General features: G+C 36.0%; 2 protein-coding genes and 1 non-coding gene across 3 annotated transcripts in view; 1 reads left to right on the top strand and 2 right to left on the bottom strand.

The window, feature by feature from the left end:
* The first annotated feature begins 271 nt into the window (after positions 1-271).
* Positions 272-355, top strand: TRNAL-CAA. The gene has a single exon. It is a non-coding gene; the product is annotated as a tRNA-Leu (tRNA).
* Positions 356-873: 518 nt separating this feature from the next.
* On the bottom strand, positions 874-4,329 carry LOC21386632. Its single transcript, XM_010108287.2, has 4 exons — positions 3,945-4,329; positions 3,249-3,461; positions 2,443-2,514; positions 874-2,068 (listed from the first exon to the last, which is right to left on the bottom strand). Exons 1-4 carry the CDS (start codon positions 4,095-4,097, stop codon positions 1,400-1,402), a joined length of 1,107 nt encoding a protein of 368 aa, XP_010106589.1. The 5' UTR covers positions 4,098-4,329; the 3' UTR covers positions 874-1,399.
* Positions 4,330-5,577: 1,248 nt separating this feature from the next.
* Positions 5,578-10,862, bottom strand: part of LOC21386631 (potassium transporter 3) — an 8,071-nt gene continuing 2,786 nt past the window's right edge. Inside the window, exons 2-9 of the mRNA XM_010108286.2 lie at positions 10,121-10,361; positions 9,778-10,029; positions 9,626-9,676; positions 9,256-9,516; positions 9,106-9,158; positions 7,942-8,056; positions 7,310-7,564; positions 5,578-6,881 (exon numbers count right to left, since the gene is read on the bottom strand). Coding sequence (XP_010106588.2) covers positions 5,785-6,881; positions 7,310-7,564; positions 7,942-8,056; positions 9,106-9,158; positions 9,256-9,516; positions 9,626-9,676; positions 9,778-10,029; positions 10,121-10,361 — 2,325 coding nt within the window. The 3' untranslated portion in view covers positions 5,578-5,784. The remainder of the gene's footprint in view (positions 6,882-7,309; positions 7,565-7,941; positions 8,057-9,105; positions 9,159-9,255; positions 9,517-9,625; positions 9,677-9,777; positions 10,030-10,120; positions 10,362-10,862) is intronic.

The raw sequence follows: 10,862 nt of genomic DNA, 5'->3' as shown, positions 1-10,862 counted from the left end.
TGTAGCGAGCTACAAACTATGATCTGAACCATGATACGAATCCACCAACTAAACGCACTTATAGCTTTCGTTTTGTTAAGAAAAAGCTAGTAGCTAAAAGGATGAAAAATTGAAAATTAAGGGACATTCGTTTCAATTTCTCTTTTGTGTTGATTAGCAAAAAATTTGTCTTTTGTGCGTCGACATTGCACCATTGTTCAAGATCTTAAACACATATACTGCCTTAGTTTTAATTTACAAATATATAATAATTGCAAGAAGTATGCATCAAGTCAGGATGGCCGAGTGGTCTAAGGCGCCAGACTCAAGTTCTGGTCTTCGAAAGAGGGCGTGGGTTCAAATCCCACTTCTGACATTTTGCAACTGTTTGTATTTGTATTTATTTTTATTTTTTATTTAATATATTATTATTATTATTATTTTTTAAAAAATTTGCATGAATAAGATTCCTCCTCTTTTTCCCTCTGTTTGATTAACAAGTTTAATCCTTGTTTCTTTCTGCCAAAAATAAAAAATAAAAAAAGCCTTTGTTTCCACAAGGCTTTTATTTATTTTTATTTGTTCATTAATTTTTGTTATTTTTTCTTTTGAGGGCCTTCCCTTCTTAAACCCCGCTTTTACCCGTTTCTTTACTTCTCGTCAAGTCTTTCTCCGACTGAATGCAATCGGCAATTTTCTAAGAGCAGCAAGAGTCCATCTGTTCAAAAAGGTCACAGCCAAACTATTCCGGCATACAATATCACTACGTACGACACAAGAATCAGTCACCAAAGATCGTCAAAGTAGGACATCCACTGTACTCACATACCTTCGTGTTCTTGTCCCTTTTGTCTCAAGAAATTCTTGACCTTCTAATGTACAACAATATTATCATCAGACAGAAAATCAAGTACCCTTTACATTCAAATTCCGTTATATTGCAAATAAATTAATTAGTCTTTTTTTTTTTCTCATTGAGATTTGCATCACTATTCCATAAAAAGAATTTGAGGGGGGAGAAGAAATAAACAAGGGACTTATCAAACTACAAGAACTTTGTAAGCTTCAAAGATCTCCTACAGAAAATGATGATTTACAAAAAGTTCTCTCTTCCCTTTGCCCACATGCCATTTATCATCAAGAAGATGAAATTGCTAACTGATCCTCCTGAAATACCAAGTTTCCTCCCAAACCTTTGAGCATTGACAAACTTGCAATCAGTTACTGGGAGTTATACTGCATCCTTTGGACGTGATTGATCTAAAATTATTCAGACAGCGCAAGCAGACCAGCCTCGGAGGGGGCTCATAACCCTAGGACAGATTGCAGTGCTTGCCACAAATTTGACCTTAATAGACTATTTTTCTGAAATGGGTTTGTCAAATATCAACCAGACTATAAGAAAGTATATGTGCAGCAGCTACTTCATCAAGTCCAGAAACACAAAGCTATTCCAAAGGCTATGCAAGAGCATTGACGGCAATAGATTCCTTGACCGCGCAAAAACAGCACCCATCACCACCCCAAGAAAAATAAGCGGGAGCATCCTTTGTATGTTGAAATGCGCTAAAGCAAAGACAACGGAGCTCACCAGTATTGCACACCATACAGGCATGTATTTCGTCAAGGAGGGAAGAAGAAAGCCCCTAAAGACTATCTCCTCCCATACAGGAGCACAAACTGATACTACTATTACATACAGTGCCATTGCTACTCGGTCACATGCCAATACTGACTGCTCAACACTTGACAGAGTGACAGGCGTCGAAGGCAAGATAGGCAAGAGTTTAAGATTGAAGTGCGAGAGCCCATTAACAAGGGGAAACATAAGGCATCCGAGAACAACATCAATGTACCAGTTTCCTTTGAAGCTAAATCTAAACCAATCTGGAGGAAGAGGCCGAAACCGAGACAAGCAACGAAGAAGAATCATTATTCCAGCAAGACCTTCGGTTATATCAGTCAACAAGCTGAACAAGGCTTGTCCTCTAAGCGTTAGCGATTCCCTACTGAGGCCCGTCAAATGGGCTGCAAATGGGACCATCGAAGAACCTATGAAACAAAACGCAGCAACCCAAAGAAGCATAACCTGCATCACCAGTTACTGCAATTAGGACCCGCATTATCTTCAAATAAAAATCAACTTTTATATGCTAAGATTAAAGTCAACCCTAATTTGAATGGTTTAGAAGTAGGACATTTATATCTATATATATATATGTATATGTGTGTGTGTGTGTGTGTGTATTAAAAAAATAGAAGCCAGTGAAAAAGCTTGATATCCAAGTTTCAGAGTATGCTTTCTAAGAAGTTCTGGAATCTTTAGCCAAAACGTTGGCATCTATTATACTCTAGAGGTTTTTAGTTTTACGTTTAAAGCACTTAATGGTTACAATAACCTCACTTACTAGTTTCCTTAGACTTCAAACATTCATCGCACATCATTTAGGTCAAAACACTAACCTGCAATATGGTCTCTAATGTCCACGGCACAGTCCACCGGCTCTCAATTGACCTAAAAACCGCAACTGCAAGCTGAAGTGGAAGACAGTGAAAATATTTTGCATGATAAATGCTTTATCTGTTTATGCATAATGATGACAATTTATCACATGGTCAGATTGTCGTTGTCTGGACAAATAACTGAACTACTATTTTCAAACATATAAAAAGAATACCATAATATCTGGTATTCAATACTCTTTATGCAAGTATGCGTTGCCAGATATGTACAGCCCTTGAACTTATTGATTCAAAAATTTCAGGTGGGGAAGTGAGAGATGATATTTATCATGGTTTGGAAACTTGCTGGAGTTAATGACCAGCGGACAAACCCAACCTCCTCAGCAGTCAGCACCAGTTTACAACAATTAAAATTTACTATCTATGCAGCTCAACAAATATTCAAGTCCTCTTCATTATTACAAGTTAGAATTACATTTTTTGGAGTCTCATTTATGTTGAAAGTTGAAACTCTTAGCATAATCACACCAAGGCTTTCAATTATTTAACCTTATAGCGTACAACTACAGAATACCACACACGCAATGTAATGAAGTAAAATGCATCTGCGAATGAATTTAAAAAACATTGTACATCAGTGTGGCATCGATATAAGAGAGAATCTCTTTGCTTGATGAGATAGTCAGAATTTGGCTATTTAACATGTCTCACAAAGAATTTGGCATACAACTAAAACCAGAATCAAGAACGCCAATGAAAGAAATCAAACATTTGAACTTGTCACATAAAACCAAGTAAAATGTTACCTCCCAAATCCGAGACGGCAAATTCTTTTTCCCTGCCTCTGAATCGTTGCACTCAGACTTAACGACTTCCACGGAAGCAGTAAGTTCGATGTACTCTGATTTCTGAGTTTCAGACTTGACGGCTTCCTCAGGCGCAGCATGTTCAATGTATTCAGACTTTTTGGTTTCAGACGAAAAATCCTGATGTCTAAAACATGAAATTCTTTTCCCTCCCTGTAGAGTAAGCCAACAAATGTATATGAATTAAATTCCTTGTCTTTTTTAATGTTTAATTTTCTCGAACACAATAAATATAAACAAGCAAAAAAAAAAGTAACAATTTCAGTAACACTACTCAAAAACAGCAAAATTCCTGTTTTTTCGCCTCCTACTTTTCTCAAATAACTGAAGAATACTTATCAAATACTATTCAACTAACACAAGAGTTGACAGCATTTACAAGCTATAGAATTTTCTTTTTCTTTAGTACGAAACAGAATACGAACAAAATGAGAATCAAATCCTGAATTTTATGGAATATATCACGAAACATCAATTTTCTTTGTCCCTTAACCAAATTGGGCTACACACAAAATTATCCGAAAAAGAAACACCAATATTCAACCGAACAGAATCAATTAACAGATACAAATCCAAGTATATTAAGATTGATTCGATATATATATATATAGATATATATATTAAAAAAAAACTAACCTTGTTCGAAGGCCTGGAATGAGATTCGAAGATCCGAAGGCTGCGAGTGATCGAAAACCTGTCTCTGGGGCGGTTCGAAACCCTAGGAATCGAAGTCGCCGGAGGGAGAAAGGGGCGGCGGAGGAGAGCCTGAGAGTAGGACGAGCTCAACATTCTTAATCGCTTCGAAATCGAATCTCCGTTTGCGAGAAGCGAGTCAGAGACTCGGAATCCGATTCTCGAAGGTTCCGAGAAATGTGCGCATCGGAGAGGCCGTACTGTACGCTTTCGTGTTTGACGGCTTGAAGTTTGATTGAGTTGAGTCAAGCTACTAATTTTCCCATAGGAAAAACGAAACAGATTACTCCGTTTGGCTAGATTTTTTTTCTTTTTTGAATTTATTATTGAAATGTTGGTGGGGAAGAAAAAAGAATGTGTATATATGTGTATATATATTTTCTGGCTGGGAAATTAGGTGGACTTGAGGGGGTGTTTGGAAACACCTTTAGATATATCGTTTACCAATTCCCTCTGGGGTTAAATCACAAGTGTGATTAATTAATAATGACACATGGATATTTCTTCTGTGTGTATATATAGGTGAGGTGTATACACGTGTACTAGGCATTATTGGGTAATTTGTGGTTGAGACTTGAAAATTGGATTTCGTCTGTGTTTGGGGAAACCTCTTTTCCAAGGAATTTCCCTCGTCTGGCCAGGAATCTAGCACTTAATTTAGGGCAGATTAACCGGATGAACTCATAACTAATCAAGAAAATAAATGTACTTAGCCTAGTGGCATTGTGCTTATTTGTTTTGATTTGATAGACCAACTTCAAGATATCTGTAAAGTGCTTGTATGTTTAAGCCACCGACTTAATAAAATATGCCAAAAAAATTATAGATTTTATCTTTTTAAGTACCCGACTTATTAAAAATATTAATGTTAAAAAACTCTATCTCTTAACTAGTTTTAGTCTAAAAGGTAAAAATATATGAACTAATGTTTAAGTGATAGAAATAAAAAAAGACTCCATTTCAATGGATATTTTTAAAAATTTTCTTAAAATGTTATGTTTTGTTTCTTGACATAAGTAATTATAACTCAATATGAACATTTCTTAACGTGTGGAGGTCCTTACGTTCACATCCTAAGAGCTAACTATGATTGGTCGCTCTTCCTCACACTTTTTATTCACCAAAAAAGGAAAATGATAGAAGTAAATATAATTGGTAAAAAAATGAAAACAAAAATTTAGAGCAAAAAATTTAAAGGAACATTAGGAATATAAAAGTAGATAATACTAGTTTAAAATTATTTTCTTCATGAATTTTAGAATTTTCTCAGGTTTATCATACTTTAGAGATTCCCGATTAAATTTACAATCCAAGTTTTGGTATCCTTTAAATAGTTTTATCCACAGTTTAAAACCCAAAGTAGAGTAGTAATATTTCAACAAAGAGCAGGTCCAATTTGATGCCACATAGTAAAAATTTAAATTATTATACTGTAATAAAAAAGGTTAAATTTGAATTTTTGTGAAAGAAAATACTGTAGTAAAAATTTAAATTATTATTTGAATTAGCGAAATGAACAGGCCTTTCCCATGCATATTGGAATGATATTTTGGGATTCAGCATTTTGAAATTAGTCTTTGACAGAAAGACCCTTTATGAGATTCTCTCGAAAATGGAATCCAAATAGCAAAGATTCACTGAACAGCTCGACTAGATGGCATGCCGTATGCAAAGCGAGAGCCATGAATCAGTTGAACACACGCAAATCTGAAACTGTTCAAGCAAGTTTTGCTTTCTGCTGTACAATTTTTCAGAAAATGGTAACCATCTAGAGAGCTTTGCACTACATATTGTAGTTCATTCCCACCTCAATCAAACATATACGAGGAATATTCAAGGCCACGGCAGGAGATCGGCAGTTTTTACGGAGGAAAGAATACACCACATTGACTGCAAATCTGTGCAAAAATGGTGAATTTGACCTTGCCTTTATATGCGAGTGGCCTATAATATAAGTCACCCCAGCACATTTGGCTGCAACAAGCTCCAAAAGCTCTTCCTTGACGCGAGGATCCTTGTAATTTGTATCCAGCAACTCAAACCGAACCCGCTTCCTACAGTTGAGTTGGGGTGATTCTTGCTCATAACTAGCCTGCAAATTCTGAAGCGTGGGTGACTTGTAGCCACTCACAACCACTGTTGGGTGCGAACTACTGCTTCCTCCAGGACCAAACAAGTCTGCTATCGCTAATCTTGTACCAAACTTTTCAGATGTCTTCACAACTGCCATCCGGCCATCCACAGAGCCGTCAACAGCCCCACAACCTTCCGCTTCCATCTGGATGAATTCTGCTATGCTCATCACTAGATCATTTTCTAAGTCATCTCCATCTCTGTATGTATCTTTATAACCATTCCGGATAATACAGCGGTACAGCCGATAGGATTTGGGACCAATCCGACCAATGAGATACCTCTCTTTATGGGGTACATGAGAAACAGGAACAGTTTTAACACAGACAAAGACAACCACTTGGTAAAAGGCCGGTAAAGTCGTTACGAAGTGAGTAAAAGTAGCGGGGACTCCACTAGCTAACTCAGTGTAGATAAGACCAATCCCAGGAACTCTAATGATCCCAAGACTAGGACCCAGTGAGAGAATCCACCTCATGGAGAGTTTGGTATGTTGATCGTACAAATATTTATTCCTCAAACCATAATGCCATGCATACATAGTGAGCAAGAAGATCAAAGCAAATGCTAGAGGAACCCATCCACCTTTCGGGATTCTCATACAAGAAGAGGAGAAGTAGAAAATATCAACCGATCCAAAGAGCACTGTGAATAAAAGGGCAAGCACGAGGGACTTCTGCCACACAAGGTTGATGACCAGAAATGTCAACCATGTTGTCACTATTGCTAAAGTCATATACGCAATGCCTGAATAGAGATAGCATCATAGCAAGATTAGATATGAATAAAAGAAAAGGGTAAGGAAAAAAAAATTGATAATGTTGACCCAATCACCAAAATCAACATATGTGCATTTCAAATCATTTTGGATCGAAAAAGCGTTCAGAATGTATCAAATGATTTAGTTATAAGCTAAGTCCGTTCATGTACACACATGCTATTCATTACTTTATCATGGCCACATCATGCATACCGTCACCTAGTCCAACTTACCAAATCAGATTAATATAAATCAGGGTTTTTGGGGCAAACGGCCGAGTTCAGACATGGAAGGTATACAAAACGTGCTCATTGGTGGAATTAACAAGAGCAGTAGAAACGGCATACAACCCATGAACAACAATTAGAAACATATAGTTATAGGTTTCAGATTATTCATAGCAAAGATGACCTACCATAAGCATTTCCTATAAGCTTTGTGCTTCGAAATCCCATTGTAACAGCGAGACTGAGAACCATCAGGATCCAGTTTATCTCTGGAATGTATATCTGACCAGGAAGCCATCTCCTGCTATGTACAATCTTGACACGTGGGAAACATCCAAATGCATGGCACTCTTTGACAACTGAGAACGTGGTAGAGATAACTGCTTGACTAGCAACTATTCCAGCCAAAGTTACCACAAAAAAAACTGGCCAAAAGAAGGTATCTACAAACACGGCAAGAATATTCTGTAAACAAATTAGTTAATAGGTCTTTAGGAAACGCATCTTAAATAATAATTAATAAAAGCACCAAAACATATAATACATTATTGTTCCTTGATCACAAGGACAGAAAAACCAAATGGTATGAACCAATCTCTGAAGTCTGGACGCCCCCCTCTCAAATAATACTTAAGTCGGAACAAACGTGAGAGAATAATACTAACCATGAAATTCATGACTTAAATATGTGGTGTGTTGCATTTATAGAGTGTGTGCAATGCCTCATAATTGCACAAATCCTCATAATACCTTCTACACATTTTACAGATTGTATAGAAAGATTATTGCAATAAACATCTGCGCACGCAGATATGCTTACCAGGAACAGAAGCAAAAAAGCTCATAGGTGCTGCAGATAAATTCTTTGAGAGAAAGGCAGCTTGCCCCATGTATTGAAGTATCAAACATGGATAAATAACACAAGTAAATGCAACCTGCAATGCAGCATTCAGTCATAGAAATGAAAATAAAGCAAAAACAGCAGGATCAGCTAACTTAAGCGAATGGTTCAGAATAAGTACTTAAGTATCAAACATGGATAAATAACACAAGTAAATGCAACCTACAATGCAGCATTCAGTCATAGAAATGAAAATAAAGCAAAAACAGCAGGATCAGCTAACTTAAGCGAATGGTTCAGAATAAGTACTTAAGTATCAAACATGGATAAATAACACAAGTAAATGCAACCTGCAATGCAGCATTAAATCATAGAAATGAAAATAAAGCAAAAACAACAGGATCAGCTAACTTAAGCGAATGGTTCAGAATAAGTACTGATACAAAATAAAGCTGCAAAGTAACGACTTGAAGCATAGCCTTCACTTTTCAAGAGGAATAATCTAAAAGTAGGATTTGTTCAACTGTTATTCAAGCCAACAATGACAAGACACTCAAACCCCTTCTCTTAAAAAGGTTACGAAAAACATATAATAATATCTAAGGCCATTAGTCGGTTTGCCTTAAGAGCAATCCAGAGAGTGAAACAGCGAGATGTAAAGGCCTTTTTTTTTTTTTCCAAAAATGATTTGGTAAAAGTCTTGGCTGTTTAAGCAAACATGTACATGACATGTTTCAATTTTAGAGAGCAGCAACGACATATAGAAATTATTTTAAGGGAGGCCCATATTCAGAATCAACCTTCCAGGCCTGACAAAGACAGGACCCATTACAACGTATAAAAAGACAAGATGAACAAAATAAAGTTAGCTTCTATGCATTTTAATGTGAACGTTGATAGGTTGCCACAGATTAGATCAGCAGAGTTTCTTTTAAAGACAGCACCTAGAGTCAAAAACTCAAATTAACCTTAAACCCTAAGTAATTCAGGTTCACTTTGGGAACTAACAACTTTATTTGTGTTTGGAAGCCTAGCCTAAATTGTTAGAACAATGGTAAATTCCTTCATCGTATTTCATCACATTTTGTTCACATAACTAGCAAGAAATAAAAGTTTCCTTTTGCAACCGCTGGTTGTGCATACCCTGATTGATGTTGCAGTGAAGTGGCCAAGATTTGCAAACATAGCTTCACTTCCTGCAGATTACAAGAAAACGTGAAATAAATAGAACATGAATAGGTCTCGAACAAAGCTAGATGAAGGGGGGAAAAAAGGTTCACACTTAATATTTACCAGTAAGACATAAAAGTATTCCTCCAAGAGAAATAAAACCATCTTTTCCTGTAAGCTTAAAAAAATTGTAACCATAATATGGAGAAAGAGCCCGATATACAACTGGATTCCACCTAAGAATATTATAGATTCCAACAGCAGCAATGGACAGCAACCATAGAATCACAATGGGAGTAAACATGAATGCCAACTTGTGGAACCCACGGTGTTGCAAGACAAAAAGGAGAACCAATAGAAAGCAGGCGATAATAACCACGGTATCTGCATTGTTATAAAGAGCATTTAGTAACTTGAAAGGCACTAAGGGCACAAAATAATGATTCTATAATTTGAGGGCAGCGAGGAAAACAAAATTCATTCCGAGACTTACTGCTATGTACATCCTTTGATCGAAATTTTAGCCCTTCAATGGAAGAAAAAACTGAAACATGATTTGCATAAAATCAATCAAAATCTCTGTATAAGTATTTCTGACAACCTGGAAGATTTAAATAAAAAAAAAAAAAAGAGTAGTGCCTTTACCTGAAATTGCAGGTGCAAGAGCACCAATACTAATTACCATACAAGCTCCCAACAAAACTAGAACAAGTAGACTGGTTTTTGATTCTTTGTGCCTCTCAATAAATCTTCTCAACAATGATGATGATGATAGATTTCTGCTTGAGTTACCTGGGTAATTATACGTAGAGATCTCCTCATCAGATGCTTGATGGTTAGGTAGTAAGCAGAATTTCGCATTTCTGCTGAGAAGCGAGTATAATGCAATAATCCCACCTGAAAGACAACTATATAATTAAGAAGCTTAAAAATATAAAAAAAGGAATATAGTATGTATAGTACCAGAGAGAAAATTATCAGATCTAACCTTCACCGTTATCATCTGCACTCAACAGGATAAGAACATACTTGAACAGCGAAATAAGAGTGAGAGTCCAAAAAATCACAGAAAATGCTCCAAATACTGTGTCTTCAGTTTGGTAATTGCCCAACCTTCCGGAAAATGTACTTCTATAAACATAAAGTGGGGAAAGGCTCAAGTCACCAAAAACCATGCCCAGACTCTGATATACCAATACAAGAACTTTACGTCGGCCCCTTACTTCAACCTGTTAGAAGAGAAAACAAACAGTTAAATCCCAGAAGGCAATTCCATTAATATATAAGACCACAAAAGTTTAAAATCAGGTTGTAACTAACATAATCTTTGATCTTTGAAATATTTTCCTTTTTGGGTAAGAATAAAGGAAATCAGTTTGCACAATATGCATAAGCATTATATTAAGTAACTAAAATACATGTAAATTTTGATATCTATTACATGATATTCTGTTAGATGATGTTCTTTTACCAAGTTTTCAAGTTAACTATACAAGAAAGAGAATCTTCTCGTTATACTGAATAATTATTCAAGCTCACACATTTTAATCTGCTTATTTGATTACATAATAATTACCAGATTAAAAATCAATTAATTCAAAATCAACTAGTACTCTTGAACAACAAGCTAAACTATAATTAAACCCTAAGTCAGCCTTTACAACAACAACAACAACAACAACAACAAAAAAAAAAAAAAAAAAAAAAAAAAAAAAAAAAAAAAACCTCAA

This window comes from Morus notabilis, unplaced genomic scaffold (genome assembly GCF_000414095.1).
Source record: "Morus notabilis unplaced genomic scaffold, ASM41409v2 Scaffold767, whole genome shotgun sequence".
Lineage (NCBI taxonomy): Eukaryota > Viridiplantae > Streptophyta > Magnoliopsida > Rosales > Moraceae > Morus > Morus notabilis.
Note: the sequence above shows the minus strand (reverse complement) of the source record. Positions and strands in the feature narration are given on the sequence as shown.